Source organism: Bos indicus, chromosome 22 (genome assembly GCF_029378745.1).
Source record: "Bos indicus isolate NIAB-ARS_2022 breed Sahiwal x Tharparkar chromosome 22, NIAB-ARS_B.indTharparkar_mat_pri_1.0, whole genome shotgun sequence".
Lineage (NCBI taxonomy): Eukaryota > Metazoa > Chordata > Mammalia > Artiodactyla > Bovidae > Bos > Bos indicus.
Genome location: NC_091781.1, coordinates 15,344,865 through 15,368,406, shown reverse-complemented (window position 1 = coordinate 15,368,406; position 23,542 = coordinate 15,344,865). Strand labels below are relative to the sequence as shown.

Below are 23,542 nucleotides of genomic sequence, written 5' to 3'. Positions count from 1 at the left end.
AAAGTTATATAAGAAATTAATAATAGTGGTTATCTTGTGGAAAGAACAGAAACTGACAAGGGGAAGAAAGGGGACAAGGAGACTCTTCCCTGTACACTGGTAACATTTGATTTTTGATTGAATTTATAATTAAATAAATAGAAATTTAAAGCAATTTTAGGAGAAGGTAAAGTCCTGTATAGATTTGTTATAAAGAAAACTGTCAAAAATAATAAGATTACACAAAGGATTTTTTAAAATACAAGATAGGTATTTAAAATACAAGGTAGGTAATCTTCATGGGACAAGATTTCATTAAGTTGAGATTAGATAATCTTCATGGGACAAGATTTTATTAAGTTGAGCTTCAATCATGTTTTGCTTCTATATTTCTAGTGGTAATTGCATTTCTTAGAATTAGTAAGTTCTTAAGTAGTGATCACCAAGTGCTGTGCACACAAAAAAGAAAGAACAATGGTCACAACGTTTCCCCAGTCCACACTCAGTAATGTGCACTGGTCGTGGGACCCTGCATCACAGAGGTCTTGGTAGGTCTCAGTGGGGCCTGGTATCTGTGTTTTTCTAAAGTTCTACAGGTGATTTGGTAAATGCCACTAGAAAGGAATCATTGTAACTGGTGCCTTGGGTATGGCTGAACCAGATGTGATGTGTGGTCTGTTAAGTAGGACAGTTTCACAAAATGAATTCTACTTAAAGTCATCTTTATTTTTGAATATAAAACATTCCCTCTGATTGCACTACTTTCGTTTCCCTTTAGATATGCATAGAGTCAACTAACTTTAATAGTGTATTTTTCTTGGATGTGTTCCAAATTCAGGTCCCTGCCCACCTCCAGTTGGAAAGATAGAACATATTGTTTGGGATATTCAAGCCTAAAGTATCTGAAATACCTTCTATCAGTATGGCTTTTTTGACCTAAATAAAATCATGGCATTATAGAGAAAAAGTTTTACATATTCTTGGAATGTTTAGAACTAAGGAAAGACTTTTTCTTTGACTTTAAATAACATGAAAAAGGAGGATGAAATATGGACACAGTCATTGTGGTTTTTGGGCTTCCCAGGTGGCGCTGTGGTAAAGAGTCTGCCTGCCAATGCAAGAGGCATGGGTTTGATCCCTGGGCCAGGAAGATCCCCTGGAGAAGGAAATGGCAACCCTCTTCAGTATTCTTGCCAGGAAAATTTCCATACGCAGAGGAACCTGGCGTGCTACAGTCCATGGGGTCTCAAAGAGTCAGACATGACTGAGCACACATGAAATTGTGATTTTTCATTTCACACTTTTTTTTTTCTTTCAGTTGGCTTTTGAAACAATGAGTGTTATATCTGTGGTCACCAACTGTGCTCTGATCGGAATGTCACCACAAGTGAATGCACTCTTCCCAGAGTCAAAAACAGACCTCGTTTTGATTGTAGTAGCCGTGGAGGTAAGTGAACATTTAAGTCTATTTTAAATAGTCTGTATGTCAGATGCCCGTGTTCTTCTAAAGAAGTGATGTCCCTGCCTGTCAGTGATGGGGCAGTTCAGTGACTTGCATTAACTGGTTAGAAGGCAAAGCAGTTCAGGTAATGGAACACACGAGGATCCAGGCTGTGCGTTCTTGGTTGTTGCCTACGTACAAAACAGTCACCATGGTACAAACAGGACTGTTACTTTTCCAGCCATTGTGCTGGTGTGTCTAGTGCTGAGGAGATAAATCCTATTTGAAGTAGAATTCTGTGGACTTAATATTTTTTTTTAGTCAGTTTTAGGGAATCTGTAACTTCTACTTTCTTAAGCAAATAAATCCTAAGAAATGCTTTTTGATCATGACTTGTTTAAAGTCTCATTTGCAGCAGGTATGGGATTCATCGTAAAACGCTCTACAACTCCAAGATGTAAAGAATAGGAAGACCCATAATATCACATACAAAGTATAAGTTGGCTGTCTGTGTATTTCTTTGACATTTAACTTGTTTATCATATTTCTGAATACAGATTACTGTACATCTTGAAAATGAAGCTCTAATCAATAACAAATGGAAGAATGTGCAGGAATTTTCTTCTTGTGATTATAGTTGTCAAGGATACTGTGATCTTTCATTTTTAGATATTAAAAAAAATAGAATAGTAGTAAAAGTTTGTCAAAGCAGAACTTAGTAGGGTCACAGAGCGGTGATTCAGGACTTAGGGCTAACCCTAAGAAATGAAATGAACTTGTACATTTCTGGTAGTAGAAGAAAGAGATTCTGCTTTGTTCTGTTTGCTCTTTTAGCTTGTTCGGCAGGAATCTGTGTTCATGATAGAAGTTGTGTATAGGGTATGTGTTTTGGAGAAGGATTTTAGATAGCAGCAAGTAGGAAGAGAAACGACTGAGCGACTTCACTTTCACTTTTCACTTGCATCCATTGGAGAAGGAAATGGCAACCCACTCCAGTGTTCTTGCTTGGAGAATCCCAGGGACGGGGGAGCCTGGTGGGCTGCCATCTCTGGGGTTTCAGAGTCAGACACGACTGAGGCGACTTAGCAGCAGCAGCAGGAAGAGAAAGAGAATGTTTTGCAGATAAAAGTAAGCCTGTTTTGAATTTTGTTGGCTGAACAGGATTTTGGAGAGCTATTTGCAAGGTGACTTACCACCTGTGGCAGTGAAAGAACAAGACAGAGGTCCCTCAGACGGGATGGCCAACCGACCAGGCTCACAGTGCATCTTCTTGATTTAAGACACGGCCCTTAACTCTGCAGATCTTGGAGGCTGTCTTCAGCTTTAGGGCTGGCTTTCATTTAAAAATCATGAGGCTCAAGGAACTGACCAGAATACCAGGTAGTTTATTTGCCATAAGGAGACTTTTCCAATGCTTATAACAGTCCGTGTTCAAGTAGAAGTGGAACTGGTTATTAGATGGTTTCTTAGTGAATTTAGTGGCAGAGAAAGAGGAGTGTAATAGGCTTAAGAGATTCAGAAAACCTAAAAATCATTCCTTCCTTCAAACAGAGCAGAGCTCTGTCTGAGCCGGGTCTCGGTGTCCCATCATCAGCTTCTAAGCAGTGATGGATGATTTCAACACTTCCCACTTCTTGATTTTGCTGTCACTTTTTCTAGACTCCTGGCTGGCCCAGTCTTCCTATATATTCCCCTTCATTACGCCAGTGTTTTCTTTTGTATCAGTGATCTCTTAATCAGATATCAGGAACTGATCTCTTAATCAGTTTTAGCAGGAACTTTGTTGTCCTGAGGTTCTAACCCTTATGCCTCCTCTTAGCATTTTAGTATCTTCCTGTAGTATTCAAGCAACTATTTTACTGTCATTATCTAAATTGGCTCTTTAGAGTACAACAGAAATAAAAGCCTTGATTAAAAACTCTTGTGAGGAAAAACCTTGTTTTCTATAGAAAACATATTCTTTAATTGTGACTTTAATTTTTACTTTGTTACATTTTTAAGCCTTTTATTTTGAAATAATTATAATTCAAAGGAAGTTGGAAAGATAGTACAGAGGTCCTAGGCACCCTTCACCCAGTTCGCCCCAGTGGTTACAACTTACATAACTGTAACATGATTTCAAAACGGAGACCTTGACACTGGTATAGTGTGTGTGTGGTTGTCATTTTATCACATGTATTGATTCATTAAACCCCTACAGTCAAGATATGTGCATTTCCATCATCACAAAGGTCCCCCTCCTCCTGCCCCCTTATAGTCACACTGGTATTCTGGTCCCTCAGCTCACCTCTGTGAGCATCAGTGGTCATGAATCTCTTCTCCATCTCTATAATTTTCTCATTTTGAGAATGCTATGTTATATGAACGGCAACCTACAGTCTGTAAACTTTTCTTTGATAACTTGTTAGTAGTAAATTGTGTCTCCCCCAAAAGTCTGTTGAATTCCTGACCCCCAGCACCTCAGAATGTGACCCGATTTGGAAATGGAGTTGTTACAGCTCTAAGTAGTTCTAGTGAGGTCATACTGGAGTAGAGGAGACCCTTATCCAGTACGACCATTGTCCTGACAAGAAGAGAAGAGACACAGAAACCCAGGGGAGAGTGCCCTGTGACGAAGGAGACAGAGATGGAAGCGCTTTAGCTCCAGGCCACAGAACCCCGAGGACTGCCGTTAACCGCCAGAACCCAGGCAGCACCAAGGGAGCAGTCACCCATCCAGGTTTCAGAGGGAGCAGGGCCCCTGAAGCCATGACTTCAGACTCCAAGTCTCCAGATTGTGAGACAATACATTTCTGTTGTTTAAACCACCTGGTTCCTGATACTTTGTCGTGGCAGGCCTGGAAAACTGTGTTGTAACCTTTCTGTTTGAAGAACTTCCTTTAACCAATGCTAGCAACAAATTCTCTTAGCTTTTCTTTATCTGATCACTGTTTTCCCCCCTCTTTGATTCCTGAAGGATAGTTTCATAAGGTATGGAATTCGTGGATTACAATTCTTTTCTTTCAGCACTTGAAAAATATTCTGGCACATCCTTCTCCAAGGTTTAGGTGAGGAATCTGTTTTTATTCAGACCGATGGTAGGTACTGTTGCACTTTTCCTCTGGTTGCTTTTGAAGTTTTTTCTTTAGTTTCCCCAAATTGAGTTAAATGGGTCTTGGTGTGGATTGATTTATTTGTTTGGGGTTTACTTCACTTCTTAGATCTTTAGGCTTATTCTTTCACCAAATTTGGGGAAATTTCAGGCCTTATTTCTTCAGATACTCTTTCTTCTTTCTTTTCTCCATTTGGGATTCTGATAATCTGAATTTTTTTTTTTTTCCCTACAGATCGCTAAGGTTCTGTTCATCTTCTCTGTTTTCTCTCTGCTGTTCAGGTTGGATGAATTCTATTCATATTCCTCAAGTTCATTGATTCTTTCCTCTGTCATTTCCACTATACTGTTGACCCCATCTACTGAGTTTTTAAAAGTTTCTGGGATTACATTTTTCAGTTCTAAAAGTTCCATTTAGTTCTGTGTTGTAATTATAACATCTGGGTTTTGTTTGTTTTGCTGAGATTTTCTGTTTTTCCATTTGTTCCAAGAGGATTTGTACTTGATTGTTGAAACTTTTTTTTTTACAATGACTTGTATTCACTCAGGCTGCTCTAACAAAATTCTGTAGACTGGCTGGCCTAAATAAGACATGTATTTCTCACAGTTCTGAAGTCTGGAAGTCCAAAATCAAGGTGCTGGCAGATTTTGTGCTTGTAAGGGCCTTCTTGGCTTGTTGAGAGCTGCCTTCTTACTTGCTGGTGTCTTTTTTTTTTTTTTTTTAAGGTCACTAATCCCATCATGGGGTTTCACCTTCAGGACCTCATCTCAACCCTCCTGTGCACCACTGGCTTCATGAGAACCGAATGATGTCTGCTTTTCTATCTCAGAAAATAGGCTACTCCCTAGAGTAGTGACTAAAACACTATAGGGATGCAGTTCAGTGTTTAGATGACTGTTGAATTAACGGAGTTTTAAAAAGGAAGCTGGGAATTTCAGTGTTTATTTAAAAAGGGAAGATGGATATTTTTGGATAAATTTATTTTCAGTATTAGTTATATATCTATATTTGTTAGTGTATAACATTTTCTGAGTCCTGCCTGTACAACACAAAAGGATGCCCAGTGCTCATCCTTTTCACTCCTTAGTTAAATAAATTACACTCAGTATTGAGTGTGGCTCCCCAGGTGGCACTAGTGGTAAAGAACCTGCCTACCAATGCAGGAGACATAAGAGACCTGGGTTTGATTGGGAAGATCCCCTGGAGGAGGAGATGGCAACCCACCCCATTATTCTTGCTTGGAACATCCCATGGACAAAGGAACCTGGTGGGCTACAGTCCACAGGATCACAAAGAGTTGGACACGACTGAGCGGCTAACTCTACTCTATGTATATTTCACTGAATCTGGTGCTAAGAGAAGACAAAGCCATCTTTTTATTTTTGTCTTCAGGGATTCTGCTCCTTCTGTTTTGTCTTTTTTCGTTGAAGTATAGTTGATTTACAGTGTTGTGAAGAATTCTGCTGCTTCATGTAGTCAAGAAGAAATGGATATCTAAAACCACACTGTACACACCCACAGGTATCTTTAGTTTAGTACGTTTACCAGAGATGCAGCTGGGCAGGAGAAGGACATGCCAAGTAAATGGTCTGTGGAGCAGAAACCCATGAATTTCGTTCAAAGACAGCAGACCCTTTCCTGGCTATATCTTTTTCCTTTGGTAAGCTCTTGGGGCCTCTGTAGCCTGTTTTGAAAAGTCCTGGATGTGACTTCATTCTGATTTCCCAGAGCAGTTAGAAAAACACCTTCCTCCATGCTGGTGGAGACATCTGACTCAGAATTCTGACCCTCTGTTAATCTACTCTGAGGATGTCAGTTAGGTGTTCCTGTTGACCGGAAGCATAGGAGACAAAAGCACAGCCGTGGGCTCATTTAGAGTCAGTCACGACATAGAAGAAAGGGGTTTAAAATTAATCCACATAGGCCAAAATGCCAGCAGTGTTTTAGGCTGTTTTGTTTCTTCTACGTTTACACCTCTGAATAAGAAGTATTTCCTTTGGTTGCCAAGGCTAACGTCCTGTAAGAGAAGAATGATTGTTTTTGGTGTGTGCTTGTTTTGATGAGGATATAATTGTAATGTTATGAATATTTACTAATATGGAGATCATTACTAATGTGGCAATCACCCGGAATAAGTCAAAGGGCCAGGAGGTATGAGGAGGTTGTAGTAGATAAATGTGTACTGCTCTTTCACTTTCTTTGTTTCTTTTTCTTTTATTGTAGTAAAGCATAAATAACATAAATTTACCATTTTAACCTCTTATAATTTTTTAGTTGTATTAATAAACACATTATGTGAAATTTACCTTCTTAACCGTTTTTAAGTGTATAGTTCTGTGGCATGAAGTTCCTTGATATTGTTAAGCAATCATCAGCACCGTCCATCTCCAGAATTTTTTCACCTTCCCCAGCTGAAGTGCTGTACCCATTAAATACCAACTCCACATTCTACCCGCCTCTAGACTGCAGTAACCTCTAGAAACCTGATGTAGGTGGAATCATACAATATTTATCCTCTGACTTATTCATCTTAGCATAATGTCTTCAAGGTTCATTTATGTTATGAATTTCTTTTTAAGATTGAAAATGCTATTCATATATGCCTATATATCACATTTTATTTATCTCTTGACCCATCAATGGACAGACACACTGCTCGTCCACCTTTTGTCTGTTGTGAATAATGCTGCTACAAACATGGGTGTTCAGATATCTGTTTGAGTTCTGTGCTTCACTTCTATGTATATAGCCAGAGAGTTGCTGCTGGATTACGTGGTAATTCTAGGTTTAATTTTTTGAGGAACCTCTTGTTATAACCTCTGCTACGCCATTTGTCGTAGCAGCTGCATCATTTATATTCCCACTAGCAATGCACAGGGTTCTAGTTTCTTCATATCCTTGACAACACTGATATTTTCTGTTTTTTTGGATAAGTCATCCTAATGGTGTGAGGTAGTTGAGCATCTTTTCATGTGCTTCTTGGCCATTTGTGTATCTTTTTCAGGGAAATGTCTATTCAAATCCTGTGCCCATTTTTTAATTGTGTTGTTGGTTTTTCAGTTGTTATTGGAATCCTTTATATATTCTAGATGTCAGTCTCCTATTGGATATATGATTTGCAAATACTTGTCCCATGCTGTGGGTTGCCTTTTCACTTGATTGATACTATCCTTTGATACACAGAAGTCCAACTTACCTATTTTTTTTCTTTTGCTTTTGGTGTCATATCTAGGAATTCATTACCAACTCTAATGTCATGATGCTTTTGCTCTATGTTGTCTTCTAGGAGTTTAATAGTTTTAGATACTAAGTCTAGATCTTTGATTTAATTTTTGTATAACTAAATTTGTATATGAAAAGGGTCCAGATTCATTCTTTTGCATTTGAATATCTAGTTTTTCCACAATCATTTGTTGAAAAGACTGTCTTTTCCCCCAGTGAATGGTCTTGGCACCCTTGTCAAAAAACATTTGACCATATATGTGGGGGTTTATTTCTTTGCTCTTTATGCCATTGGTCTATATATCTGTCTTTTTTCTTTAAGCCAGTTTATTGTGGTATGATTGACATACAAAAAGCTGTACATATTTAATATGTACAATTTGATGAGTTTGGAGACAAGTAATAGCTCTCTTTATGCCAGTACCCCACACTGCTTTGATCACTATAACTTTGTAGTTAAGTTTTGAAGTCAGAAAATATGAAACTGCTCAACTTTGTTCTTTTTTTTTCAAGATTGTTTTGGCTGTTTGGGTGTGCATTTGCTTTAAAATGCTTTTAGTAACTATAGGTACTTAGTTTCTGATGTTTTAAAACTGTTGCTCAAAAGCTGTGTTATATTGGCACAGATTGGTATTGAAATAAGTCCTCTTCTTCTGCCACAGTATTGTATTTGAAGGTTTATTTGTTTTTATTTTATTTACTTTCATATAATTGAGTGGACTTAACTTTGGTTTCTAAATTGAGAATTTTAGGGAATTCCCTGGCGTGGTTAGGACTCCATGTTTCACTGATGAGGGTGCAGGTTCAGTTCCTGGTTGGGGATTTAAGAGCCCACAAGCTGCATGGGATCCATGTGTGGCCAGAACATGAAATTTCAAATAATAGAGAATTTTGTGTGTCAGAACAAAATCAAGCTCAGCAAAAGTGTTAGAAGTAACCGAAAAAAATTGAGTACGTTAGCTAATTTTATTTCAGTGTTGCTGAGACCTGAGCTGAATGCCATCTGGTCTTGTAATGAATCCCAAAAGTGGAAAGTTTACAAATAAATTAGAAAATGTAAGTTTTTGGTTTCTTACCATATACATTAAAAAAAAAAAAATCGTACTGACATTCTAAATTCAGAATATTATGAAAAGTCCATCAACAGAATTAATGGATCAAATTAATATTTCTAAGATTTCTCTCTTTGATCGCAAGTATGTTTTCCAGATTGAAATCATATTTTATTTCCTGTTTTTCCTATAGTTTAGGTAAAATGTTACTATTGAATTAAATATTTAAAAAGATATTTTGTTAGTAGTATATTAAATAAACAACATGGTGTACTTTTATATATACATTCATGGCCCATGAAAAAGTGGAAATTTCACTAATTTGAAAAGGCTATAATAAATAAGCCATAGGTATATGTAAAGTGGATTCTTATATAATTTTTAACATATTCATGGAAAAAGAAATTTAAGACATTTTAAAGGTTTTTTCCTCCAAATTAAGTAACATTTAAATACATTTATGTGATGATAATCTGTTAACAAAACAAAGAAGATGTAGAAAATGCAACAATTTAATATAGTTGATGTTGAGAGTTAGTGTTCTCATATTTAAATTGTGGATTAATTGGTCATTTCAGCATCTTTTCTGGTTCACATTTTCAAAGCCAGGAAACTTTAATTTTTATTTAGGTTTTTGACTCTTCAGAATTTTAAAAAATAATTTATTTATTTGGCTGTACTAGATCTTAGTTGCGAGGCATGTGGGGTCTAGTCCCTGACAAATGATCAAACACAGGCCGCCTGCATTGGGCATGCAGAATCTTAGCCTCTGGACTACCAGGGATGTCTTGGATTAAAAAATCCTATGTTTCTTTCTTTTTTTTTTTTAACTTGATTGAGTGTGCAATGTAAAATTGAATAAAAAACAAAAATAATCTTCATTTTATGTTGGTAGCTGTATCGTGTTACAACTTTTGTGTATTTACTGCCATCTAGTGTTTTAAAAAATCATGACACTTTTATTTGTATAATAGCTACAGAAATTTATTACAGACTAAGAGAATAGCCTACTAATATATGAAACTATATCATGGAATCATATAAAAATACCATTTCTAGGTTAAAATAGTCAAATGCTGGGAACTTCATCAAGTTCATCCCACAGGATTAAATTAGTACCTAAATAGTCTCTCTTAAATCAGCATCATCATTCTCACTTCTGAGACAAATTTAGCTCACTTTTTATTGAAAGTTTTAATATGCCGAATTTTAATTGTTTTAAATGCAGAATTATACAAAGATCTCCAATTCCTAAAAGATAGAAATGGCCTAAATTCCTTTAAATGTCAAATGTTTGATAATCTTTTATTTTAGTGTTAAATGCGCTCACAGTTTTCTTTTAATTCTAAACTTGGCAAGATGCTTCAAACATATTGAATGCTAACAATTCACCTACTAAATGCTGTTCTTTTTCTAGGGTGAAAATGAATTAACTTTTCACCTACAAATTACACTGCATTTCTTTTTTAAAAAAACTTTTTCTTTATATTGGAGTATAGCCAGTTAACAATGTTGTGATAGTTTCATGCTAGAAATTACACTGCATTTCTGATGATTAGGTTCTGGTGACCAGCAAGCCAGTCTGCACTGTGCATGTTTAATTGATAGTTTTAAAAGATCACTTTATTGCAGTTTCTTCTTCTTCTTCTTTTTTTTTTTTAAAGAATGTAAGTTAGGTAAATTTTTTTTTTCTAGTGCAGGCAGGAGGAGAAGGGGGTGACAGAGGATGAAATGGTTGGATAGCATGACTGACTTAGTGGACATGAGTTTGCGCAAACTCCGGGAGATAGTGAAGGACAGGGCAGCCTGGCGCGCTGCAGTCCATGGGGCACCACTTAGTGACTAAACAACAACAAAGGAAACAGAGCTGATTCTCATCTCTCTGTAATGACTAAAGGTGTCTCCCGAGAGGGAACCAAACCTTTAGGATTCTTTTATGCCCTGGCTCAAGGCTTCATTTTCCTGTTTAAAAAAATAATTAGTTTCAGACTTAAAGAAAAGTTGCAAACGTACTACAGTTAATTCCTATGTATCCCTTTGTTAGGGGTTACTAATTCGGAACATTTTGCCATATGTGTGCTTGCTCTCTCTGTCTCTTGACTGATTTACATCTGTATCTACTGATACACAGAGATATTTCCCACTATGGAGATTCTATTTCTGCACTGCCTTTTAATGCATTGTTGCCCTGGGCCAGTCACCTTGTCTCATAAGCTCATCTCCTTGACTGCCTGAGGCCAGTGCAGCATCCTCCCCAGGAATGCTCTGAGGAGTAGAATAAGAAATGAAATGTGTGTATCCCTGATCAGAAGCGTCTGGCATGGAGCAGGTGCTGAACATAACGCAGGTCTTGTTATCACCTTTACAAGGCAAGATATTGTGCATGTGAAATGCCAAACACAGAGCTGGGCACCTGGTAAAGGCTCAGGGGATATGAACTGCAGTTCTAACCATCTCTGCATTAGCAGAATAAAACTTTTGTTATCTTTATCAGGTCTTAATTGCTGCATGCAGGATCCTCATTCTGTCATGCAGCATCTTTCTTTGCAGCCCTCAGACTTCCTAGTTGAAGCACCCTAGCTCAGTAGTGGGGGTGCATGGGCTTAGTTGCTCTGCGACATGTGGGATCTTAGTTCTTCAACCAGAGCTCAAATGCGTGTCCTCTGCATTGCAAGGCAGATTCTTATCCATGGGCCACCAGGGGAGTCCCTAACATCAACTTTTTAATGAAAGATTTTGCTGTACATTTGGGAAATACACGAACAAAATCCCTGGGCAAAATATTAAAATTATGTTATTTATAAGAAAAGGTGAACTGACTTTTCTTTATGGTACAGTGGTTAAGAACATAGGCTCTGGATTCAAATCCTGACTCCAGTTTGACAAGTTACGTGTCTTTGAATGAATTTGAACAATTCAGTACAATTGTTATGCTGACAAATGAGTAAATGCACTTGGTGTGCTTACCACAGTGCTTGGCAAGATTAAGCATTCATATTTGTTGTTATTGTTGTCTCAGAGGAAAATAACTGTTCCCATAACAATCTCTTCACCTGGATGAAAGGTCTGATTAAATTTTTCGATTTCAGTTTAAAAACTTGCCTAGGAAGGAACCCGCAACCAACTCTTCATCTGATCTCCACTTCCCAGTGTCAGAGCATGTGTTGGGCTCCTGGGAAGGTAAAGGTTTTTGACCTTTGGGTTAGAATCCTTTGGGATGAAATTATTGAACTGGGGGTTTTCCTTCTTCCTTTTGCTTCATATAATCTTGGTAATTTTCTGGTCTTTTACTGCACTGTCCCCCTCTTCAGTATTATCAAAATGAAACATTGGTCTGTGTTCTCTTAACAGTGTGGGAATAATTAAAGATAGTCAAAGTAAATTCTTTTATTGGATATATTAATTATTGTGTGCTTATAATATGGCAGGCATTATCAAGGTGGCTCAAATGGTAAAGAATCTGCCTGCAATGTGGGAGACCTGGGTTCGATCCCTAGGTCAGGAAGATCTCCTGGTGAAGGGAGTGGCTACCTACTCCAGTATTCTTGCCTGGAGAATTCCATGGAGAGAGGAGCCTGGCGGGCTGCAGTCCCTGGGATCGCAAAGAGTCGGACACGACTAAGTGACTAACACACACTCACATACCAAGATATAGTCCTGGCTTTAGAATTGCTCAGATAGAATCCTCCAAGAGCTAAATCACAGTGCAGTAAGTAGAAGGCCACTTTCCTAACTTCCCCCTTGTGAACCATCTCTTCCCATCCCCTCCTGACAGTCCTCCCACTGGCATAGACTCTCCCAGCCTGCTGGTGGGGGTCCGTGGGGAGGATGTCCACTCACTGAGTGAAGTACTCACCAAGAGGCATTTAGTTCCCAACTCTGTTTATGTGTGGTATTCTCACAACTGTGATTGGCATAAATTAATTAAATGGAATGAAAACTGATGAAATGTGTGTGCTAAAATAGAGAGAGCCATCATTTTCATGAAAACCTTTGGAAAGACTCCATGAAGACAAATGACTATCAGATTGGATAAAGATGAGTCAATTATAAAAGATTAGGGAAAATCATAAAAATGTGGGCAGCTTCCAGATTCTGTTTTCATACTGCTTTACGAGTGTCTTAAAATTTTTACTCTTCTTGAATGAAAACAAACCTGGGAATCTTTGTCATTGTCTCATGGGTGTTATTTATGCCTAGAAGACCATAACAAACTCCATCACTGGATCCTCCTCAAAGAAAAGGCCTTGGCTCCATTAAAAGATTTGCAAATAAATGTACATTTAAATTTTTGCTAAAATCTAACATTAACGGTTGGCATTTTTAATAGATCCATATTTTGACTATTTGTATTAGCTGAGGAATTTTGACCTAGGTGAACGGCCTAAAAGAGCTTCTGTCCTTGGAGAATATGGGATTAGTGGCCTGGCCTTTAAGTTTGTCAGTTAATGGGAAATATTTGTTTTGTTGAAGGACCCAGTGCCCTCCAAATTGAATGTTAGTACATAATTCGTTTAAATATGACTTTGTTGATGTTCAGTTGATGTTTGTAAATTGCTTTGCATTCTTTTAAGATATTAACACTGGTAACCTAACCTGTTTCTTACCTGGCAAGTTTAGGAAAAGGCAGGTCTCACACCTCTGAAAGAGATCAGTTTTTACTCAGAATGGAGCTGTTTTCAGAAAAAGAATTTTGCAAGGATTAAGAATTAGAAAACTCAACAATTTCTGTACTCTGTTAAGTCATAATTTCAAAGTCTAGCTACATTATTTTCTTTAAAGTGAAATTGGAAAATGCCCTGTATATTCAAATGCAAATACTTAATATATCCACAGATAAAGAAAATTACTTGGGTTATTCATCTTTGAGAACTGTCACTCTGGTCCCCTCTAAGTGCTTTCAGAGCCTCCTGTCAATTACCTGTTCCCTCAGGTATCTCCTATTACATCCCAGCCTGTGCTCCCCACCCCCAGCCACAGACCTGCTCAGTTCATTGGCTTCCTCGTGGCTTTATCTGCCAACCACCTCCTTACATGACAGCAGACTTCCCTTTCAGATACATAAGCCAATTCAGAGTCAAATCCACCTCCTTTCTCTGCTTTTCTATTTTATTCTTTGGAGAATGGGGAGATAAGAAAGCATTTGGGCTTTATTTTTTCCCCCTAAGATGGCCAGCAAGTTGTGCTTCAGAAAATTGAAAGTAGATTTTAAGAGTGTAAGAAATCTCCACTCTTTATAGTATCAGATGGGATGTTGGGAAGAGCCAATCCAAGGGGAGTTCATCTGGGGAGGCCTTGTATGGCAGGGGACCGCTATGAAGGAAGAGTGGGCCACTGGGGCAGCTCCTGAGGCAGGAGTGATAGGGGAATGGTGCCGTCACAGACCATGTGCGTTTGCTTAGAGTGAAGAGCATGACTGGGATGATGAGGGGTAATGGGTGGAGAATTGGATGGAGGGCTCAGAGCTCATTAGGAAGACTTCACATTGCATGTACATTTCATTACAAATTGGTCCTTTTTCATATACTCAGAGGCAGAACCACAATAGTCATTTCCCCTCGTTAATGTCAACTCTACCTGGCCATTCCCAATGATACATGAAAATGAATAGGTTGAGAATTGAACGTACCGTGTCTCTGCTCCTTTCCTTTTGAGGGGGTAGCTGCTTCATGGAAGTATGAAGGGGGTGAAGTGGGTTCATGCCTCAGAAGCCTGGCCTTGTGGATGTAGACAGCTTTGGTTGTCCTCCGGCCTGGACCATACCCACACCCTCCTCTGTCTCTGCAGCCTCCAGGTTTCTCTGCTCTTTCCGCAAAGGTCCAAAGAGGAGCTGGAGTCTGCCACATCCTCTTTCCATTATCTTCCAATCCACCTTGTGTTTTTGGTTCCTGTGGTCCTGTTGGTTAGGTCCCAGTGCTTTATGCTTGCATCCTGGTAGTTTATTTCTTCTGTCAGGAACAGAAAGGTGTCGGAACAGTTGTTCTTAAGGACCCGATCTTCAAGCTTTCTGCCTGTGCTTTCATATAAGTTACTGTTTGACTTCCATTTAACCTGCTGTTTCTGGTCTACACTGAAAGTATTGATACATAGAAGAGAAACCACGCTCCTGCTCTGAAATGAGATCTCGACTCACAGGCAGAGCACTTAACAGAGCACTTAAGTCGTCATTTTTGATGTTTATCTTCTTGCTTTTCCCCTCAATGAAAACAGTGCCTTGACATTCATGTTTCTCAGCATCTGTTGTTGTTGGTTAGCTGCTAACCTGTGTCCAACTCTTTTGAGACCCCATGGACTGTAGCTTGCCAGGCTCCTCTGTCCATGGGATTTCCCAAGTAGGAATACTGGAGTGGGTTCCCATTTCCTCCTCCAGGGGACCTTCCCACCCAGGAATCAAATCCACTTCTCCTGCACTGCAGGCGTATTCTCTACCACTAAGCCACCAGGGGAGCTCTTCTCAGCATCCAAACCCTACTTAATCATCCCTTTTCTTTAGAAAAGTTTTCCCATGTAAGCAGTACTCAAACCCAAAATGTTAGTCATCTAGGTCAAATCTCACTTCGAGAAACGCTTCACTGTTTCTTTGCACTGGAATTCTGTATTAAAGATTGAACCAGGCTTGAATATTATTTTTTTTAGTGTCATAGAAATTGATACATTAATTGGATTTGGTGAAATGATACCAATTTTACCAGTTCCTGATTTTTGTAGTTATTTTGATATGTTGCAGTGTTGTTTTATATTGCTGTTATTTCTGTTTTCCTCCTCCCTTCCTCCGTTTGGTCTTTAGCCTAAAAGGTTCAGAGGGGCTTTAGTGTCTTTTGTATCTCCCCCAAGGGGCCATGTGGTAAAGACTGATTAAATTAGACACTCAGTGAGAGTGTTTTTATAGACTCCAAGGTGCTTATAAATGTAAGACGTTAATATTACTGCTGTAATTTCTTCCTAGTTAATAAAATGTGTTCCCAATCCCATTATGTTATAAATGTTACTAAAAATGGACTATTTACAAAGATGGTTAAGAACCATGAAAGGAAGGGAAAGAAAGATTTTGAATGTTGATGACTTTGTAAGAAAATGTCTTTTTACCTTACAAATTTTAGTTAAAAACTCTTCTATGCCAATTGAAAAAATGTAAATGCTGTGTTTTGCATATACATATTCATATATACATATGGATGCATGCACACACACGTGTGTATGTATTTCTTTAAAATAAGATACAACAGTTCTCAGCCTAAAGATCAAGTTTCTCTGGCAGCTTGAGCACGGGGTGGAGGGTGAGCTGCGGAACAGAGACAGATGATTATCCCTGTGCTGGTGTCAGTGGGCCCCGGCGAGAACCATTTCCACATGGGCATGAAGGCTGTAGCACTCGCCTTATCCTTTCTACTTCAGAGGAAAACTAATTGGTTACCACCTGTGCTAATAATTAAGTCTATGATATGGTCATTGGTGCACAAGGAACTCGAGTATTTCACATCAGAAAGGTGATGGGATTGGAGCAGAAAGAATAAAATTTATTAATAGTCTTTCACAGTCAGTTGTAGAAAAGGAACCACAGGGAAAAAGAGCAGCTTTCATTTGGGTCAGTGCTATTCTTCCACTGAGGGCTCAGGAAGGACGGAGGAGCAGGACTGTGGGGAGAGCTCATTGCATTGTCTTCCCTGTGTGGTTAAAGTTGTCGCATAGATTTGCACCCTGTCTCAATTCGAACATGAAAATTTACTGAAAGTGATTGTCAGGGATTAGAAGTAAGGTGTATATTTGACTACAGAGGTATATAGCACAAGGGGCATTTTTTGGAGTGATGGAATTGTTCTTTATCCTGATTATGATAATGGTCTCACAGCTCAGTGCATTTGTTAAAACTTAAAGAGCTGTCCCCCCAAATGAGTGATTTTTACTCTACATATATTAAAAAGATAAAATTTAAAATGTATGAAAATATTGAAAAACATGCTTTGGGAAACCTTTTGTCTGTGGCTCAGAATTTGTTTACTTAACCCAGTCCTCTACAAGATGAAAGAAATACTTTTTTTCCAAAATTAAGAATGAAACAACCTAATACCAGTTAATCTAAAATTTTACCTATCACTTGATTTTATCAAGTGGCTCTCTTCAAACTCCAAGTGACATTTTATAGCTGAATTTTTAGAGACAGTGCAATAATAATAAAAGGAATGAGAAAAGTAGGCCTCTTTGGCTTTTCCTTTTTGAGCCCTCATGACTTTGTTTCAACACAAAAGGAGCTGTTCACCTTGAGTATTGTTTTGCTTGTGAAAGGAAATGAAGGAGGTGAGCCACAATTCTCAGACTTTGGAGAATTCACTGGTCATGCCAAAAACACAAAGAATAATAACAAAAAATAAATACATTTTATTGTATTCAGACTCTCTTTTCTGCATGGAGGTCATGTACAGAAATGCAAATAATTGTGTGGAAAGTGATATGCACTGCTGTTAAGCCTTTAAGAGGCATAAGGTACCCTTCATGTGCTTCTAGAATCAGCAGGATTCTAGGACAAATAGGAAGCGGCACAGTGGGAAGGGTTCAGTGAGGGATCAAGATCAATGTTAGTTGAGTCACTGAAAACCATCAAGTTAGCATTTGGTAGTTTTTAAATAAGTAATTTCAAACTAAAAATGTTTTAAACAACTCAGAATATGTTAACTGCAGAAAACTGAGCTATTGTGCTGTCTCTGAAAAAAAAAAAAAAGAATATTAAATTTACTCCTGAGTTTAGTTTTTCTGAGGACTTTTTAAATAGCCTATAAAATATTCTGAGCCAAGAGATTTAGCCTGTAGAACAGTTTTTAAAATATAAAAGACTAAATAGTATGTGACTATGGTCCAGTTGAAAGCTGATTGATCAGTTAGGTAACAGATATTTATTGAGTGCTTATCTTGTAGTTTTTGCGCTTTAAAATAAGGTTCAGTGACTTTTTATGACTACGGGGCCAAGCCCTGTTTGTTTATTCTTTGGGGAGAAAGAAAAGGTTTCTAATCTAAAGTCTTTGGGAAGGAACTTTGTCAAGCCTTTGTCAACTGATACCATAGTTATTAATTCACACATTAGCTGAAACAAATGGTATTGGGTTTTCAGGCTTTTTCTATCTGTTGTTGTGGTCCATGTATCACTAAGACTTCCTGTCCTTTGTACTCATCGTGGTTTACAGTGATAATACTCCGTGTGGTACTCACACTGGGCTGGTCTGAGAACTGTGGGTTAGTAGTTTGCAGAAAGATGGATAGGAGCTCATACCAAAATGTAAGTCAGCAGGCTGCTTCCTTCCTTGAAAGTGTCTAGCTATGGAAAACCTGTCAGTCGAGCTCAAAGTGTGCTACTGACAGTTGATTTGCCTTCTGGAGCAAGTCCTTCTCTCCTTGTGGACTAGAAACAGTGCCCTGATCTGTTTTGGTTTTGCAGCACGGCAGTTGAATACTTCATTCTTTCCTTTCTAAGAGTTATTGGATTCGGATAATGTTCGTGCTTCTGAGGAGGAACAGTGCCCATTTTGTTGCTCCCATTCTTGACTCTGGAGCTCTGGTGTTCCAGAGTCCTGCTCTTTTGATGTCCGTTTCCGGGTGGATCCTGGGACGATGGGGAGGGGTGGAGGATTGTCCTGCAAAGGGGTCACTTCCGTCATTTGGCTCTGCATGTTGGAATCGTCTGGAGGGTTGTCTGGGTTAGGGGATTATACTCTTTAGAGACTGTGCTGTTTATGACCTCAGCTGCGTTGTCCTGTTGTGTGCGTGCATGCGTGTGTGTGCACACACACACACACACACACACACACACACAAGTGAACAGAATTTTGAAAACAGCAGAAGGTATTCAGTTGGGCATTGCTACTTTTGAGAGAAAGAACCAGCTCCAAGCATTCCTTCTATGCTCTTTTTATTTGTATAACTTAAAAAAAATTTTTTTGAATTCTTATTAATGAGTCAAATTATCTATTATATTTTGATTTATAAGGAGATAAAACATTTCTACTTAATATTATTAGATTGTTGTTTAGTTGCTAAGTTGTTTAGTTTTTAACCCTGTGGACTGTAGCCCTCCAGGCTCCTCTGTCCATAGTGTTTCCCATGCAAAAATACTGGAGTGGGTTGCCATTTCCTTCTCCATATTTGTATAACTTCTAATCAGTTTTTTGGAGAAGGCGTTGTCTCTCATATGCATCTTTTGTTTGGACGGTAGCAGCTGGGCTCATCTTCCGTGTGGCTTGATACCTGACAGTATCTATTGATATGATTTCACTTCTGTTAGCTGGCAGTGTGGAAACTACAAAGCCATTTTCTTACAGAAGTAATGATCTTTATTTAAAATTGTTGGTGTTTATTCTTTGAATAGAAATGCATATGTAAGATTCAGAACGTGTAAGGTAAAAAGCACAGTGAAAAAAAATCCTACCTCTTTCTCCCAATCCACAAATTCTCTTTCATGGGGGCAGCCAGTGTGGTAGGTTTCTATATAGGCTTCGAGGAATATTTAATATTCAGATAAACAAATATGTATGTAAGAATAAGGATTCATGAGCAGAAGTTAATGAGTTTGTTTTACACCTAGTTGTTTAGTACAACTAAGAATGCTATTGGTATTTAAAAAAATTTTTTGTATAAAGGAGTGCATATGTAAGAGGACAGCCAATGTTATTGAACTTTAGAATTCATGATTTGAGTGGTATTTTACAAAGCAGTGTTGACCTTTTCAGGATAGTAGAAATCCTTGCCTCACGAGGACATGACAGGCTGAAGGCCCATGACTGACGTGCTTGTTATTTCAGGTTCAGATCAGTTTCACCTACAGTTGAGAAACAGCAAAAGCTGATTATTAATAACAAATATTTTGACCTGGTTTTTGCCAAGGATAGTGCCAGGATTGGATTGGGGCCAAAGCAAAGGAGCATCTATGTGGTTTGTGCATTTTTTATCATTTTAAAAATAAGAATGAATTTCAAATAGATCATTGTGCAACTATGAGGAAAGAATCAGTATATTTCAACAAAAATGCACTAGATTAGGGAGTTTTTGAGGGTTTTTCTTTCTGTAAATAAGCTTCATGACTTTTAAACAAATGTGAGATAGGTATACTCTTTGACCTAGAAATCCTACCTCAAATAATTTTTCCTCAGGAGAGAGCGTTTGAGAGTGGGGTGACTTAGAACCTCAGTGATCCAGTTCTTTGAATGAACTTGCCTTAACCTTCTGAGTTTTCAACCCCCTTTTTAGTCTCATTTTCTACTGTGTTCCTCTTTCTTCCTCACCCCTACTATTTCTCAGCTTTCTTCTACCCTTCATTTCTTATTTGTATCCTCTGGAATGTATAGCCACCCCTTTTCTGCTGGCATCCCCCTATTTCAGGCCTTTTCCTTATTCAACTGTTCTTCACCTGTTTCCCTGAGGTATTGAGCTGAGTGTTGGGGCTGGGAGCAAGCAGAGGTGTAATAAACCCCTTCTTGATGGGGCTCTGTTTTAGCCACAGGCCACGAAGATAGAACAGAGAACGTCTGTCTGTTGTGGAACAAGGACCACTAAGTTCCTAATCAGAGAGCAGTGCCTCTAGAGCAGGGCATATACATTTTGTGAATTCTTTTCATGAGGACTGAAAAAAGACCTGAACACATGTAAACCTTTCCTTATCACTGTGTTTTTTGGGTCAGGGGTTCCCAGATGTTTCAGAGAGATTGTTTTGTTTTATTCTTTTGTGGGGAAGAAAACATTAAAATAATGTGAATTAAATTAATTTTGCCTTGTGTGACTATGAAGATAAAGCTTGAGGGATTTCTGAGGGTGATGGAGCTGATCTGTACCCTGATTATGGTGGTGGTTTACATAAATCTATGCATGTGTTAAAATTCATGAAACTGTATGCTAAAAAAGTCAATTTTATTATATGGCATAAAAGTAAAATTTAAAAACAAAATACCTTTGTTTAAAGAATTTTATGTATTCTTGCAAGTAGAGATATAACTGTGGATGTCATTAATTAAGGAATCAGATTTATACTCTATGAACTGTTGCATGACTATTATAAACATTGGGATTTCCAAGGACCTAGTTAGACTATTTCTCAGTTCTACCTACCCTTCTCTCCATAGAAACACCAGCCTGTATTTTCACATTTAGTAGAAAATCAGTTCCAAACTGAGTGAGAATAGCATATCAGTGATGATGGCTGCTCAAATTTTCCCCCTAAATCCTTAGGAAAAATTTTGAGCTATTTTAAACATAATACAAATTTTGAAAATTTATATGCAAAGTTTAAGTTAAGGAAAAGCATTTGCAGTCATTAAAGCATCAGTTGCCATTTATTGCCTGTTTATTTAGAAAGACTGAGTCCTCATCCCTAGGACTCTTAGACCTTTGCATTGTCAGTATCTTTGGGAGTATTTGAGACTTTCATCCTATAGCTGTTGGTGATTCTACTTTTCTGGTTGGCAAGATACAGTTGATGTCACCTAGGGGGCTGCCAAATGAATCAGTGGGTTTCTAGCTAGAGACATATCTGTGGTGACTCTCGGTAATGAGGATTTCTATTTATTGAGCAGAACATCACTGGACTTGTGATAGTGCTGTAGGCTCTCTCATTAATATTGTTTAATTAACTACAATAAAAAATAGTATTGTGAGATCACACATTTTTATTTTTGAGACCTATATAGTGTATATTTTTATAGCAATTACAAAGCAGAAATATAAAATGTTAACATTTTTATTTTAAAATATTTATGCAAGAAAAAACTCTGCCACAGACATCTGAAGATAGAGATTTTTTATGAGTCATGGACAGACCCTTATTTTACCTTCATCCTCATAAAGCAGTTTGGAAAATATGGAATAATTTACAGATCTAAGATTACAATAAAGTAGACCTTGGTATATTCTTTGAGCAAAGATTAAGATAGGATTTATAATTTTTAAAAAATGTTAAAAATATTTTCCAAAGTAAAGTGGCACTTGCTTTAAAAATGTTTGTTGATTCTTGAGAATCTATCATTTTGTCTTCAAAATAGTTGAATATTAGTTAAACAGCATGTGGCTGAAGTAAACAGAGCACCCATATTTGTGACTGAAAATTTATTATTTTTAAAATATTAAAAGATTAAAAAATCTTTTTGCCTAGAGTTTATTAGTAGTATTGCACATTTAGGTTTTAATTAAAAGAATATTCAGATTTTATCTTTTAGAAACATCCGTGCTACTTGAGTTTGAGACTTTTTCTATGACCTAACCTACCACCATGATTTTTGAATGTTCCATGTGTGCTTGAGAAAAAGATATAGTCTCTCTTAGTATGTATGTAAAATTATCAATATCTTGTCTATTTTTCCAAAAACTCCACTCTGTTGAACATATTATTTAGATCTCCTATACTATTACTTACCCTTTGTCCACTTTTCTTGGTTCAAGAGTGTTGTCAAAGTGTTCTCTTAAGTAGTATGTTCCTGTTACAAAGCGTCTGCTATAGTTTCTGGTTTATGAATGTAGTCCCGTGCTGTTTGGTACACTGAGATTTATAACTGCTGTGTTTTCATTTTGAATTGTGACCTTTACTATCATAGAAATATTTCTTTGTAACTTATAGTAATTTTTGACCTAAATTCTACTTTGTCTGATATTCAAATTGTATACCCTATTTTCTTAAGATTTCCAGTTTATCTAGTCTATTTCATTTTTAGCCTTTCTGAATTACATTGATTTAGGTATGTCTCTTATATACAGCCTCGAATTGGGTTTTCGTTTGCAAGGAAGTTTGAAATATTTTGCTTTTAATTGGTCTATTGCTTTGCTTTTAATTCAGTCTATTTGCATTAATTGAGATGCATGATATGTTTGGTCTCAACATGGTCATGTTATTTTACTTACATATATATGGTATTATGTTATGTTATATTTACTGTGTTTCTTTCTCTATATCATCTGTTTCCTTACTTTCATTTTTCATGGGAGGTATTTAGAAAGATTTCTCTTACAGCTTTATAGTTTTACCTCCTATAACGTCCTTAATTCTCTTTGCCTTTACTTAGATTTCTACTGTTTGGTTTGTTGATTTTAAGTAACATCCTTTGATTATGTATTATCTGTTTGACTGTTAGTGTATTCTTCTTTATACTAGCATTATTTCAGTTATATTGTTCCTACTTTGTCAGAATATTCAGCAATTACATATATATTATTTTAGTCCATGGTTAAGCAGTTAAATCCCTTCAGTGCTTGCCATCAGCTATCTTGGCAGAGTTTCCTGATTCACCTCTTTTTCTGACCCTTGTTCTCTAGTATGATGCTTCTGAAACAATACTGGGCATACTAGTCATTTGGACCTCTCAGGTGGGGCCTAGATTCTTATTCTTTACGAAGTCCCAGGTAATGCCAGTGCTGTGGGCCATGAACCCTACTTTGAGTAGCCAAAGATTCTGAGAAGAGTGTTTAATTTTTTGAATGTTTAAGACTATTCTGCTATAGCATTTATATTTGAAGGACAACTTGGCTGGATTCAACGTCTTTTGGTTACTATTTCTGAAAGTTTCTTGAAAATGCTACTGCATTATTATTTTGATTTATTGCTATCAAATACTGATGCCAGTCTGATTTTTTTTTCCTTTTGTGTGTGACCTAGTCATTTTGCTTTGAGGCCCAGGAGTTTAGTATTATTTTTTAAGTTTATCTTTAAAATCTAATCACTTTATAGGTATATTTCTCAGAGGTGATTAGTCCAGATCACAGACAATGGTGGTCGTTTCAGTGCCATTTCA

General features: G+C 37.5%; 1 protein-coding gene across 5 annotated transcripts in view; it reads left to right on the top strand.

The window, feature by feature from the left end:
- The window catches only part of ANO10 (anoctamin 10), a 229,148-nt gene that overhangs the window by 62,137 nt on the left and 143,469 nt on the right, over positions 1 to 23,542 (top strand). For all 5 annotated transcript variants that reach the window (XM_070776189.1, XM_070776191.1, XM_070776190.1 and 2 more), the window contains exon 11: positions 1,298 to 1,426. In XM_070776189.1, coding sequence (XP_070632290.1) covers positions 1,298 to 1,426 — 129 coding nt within the window. The remainder of the gene's footprint in view (positions 1 to 1,297; positions 1,427 to 23,542) is intronic.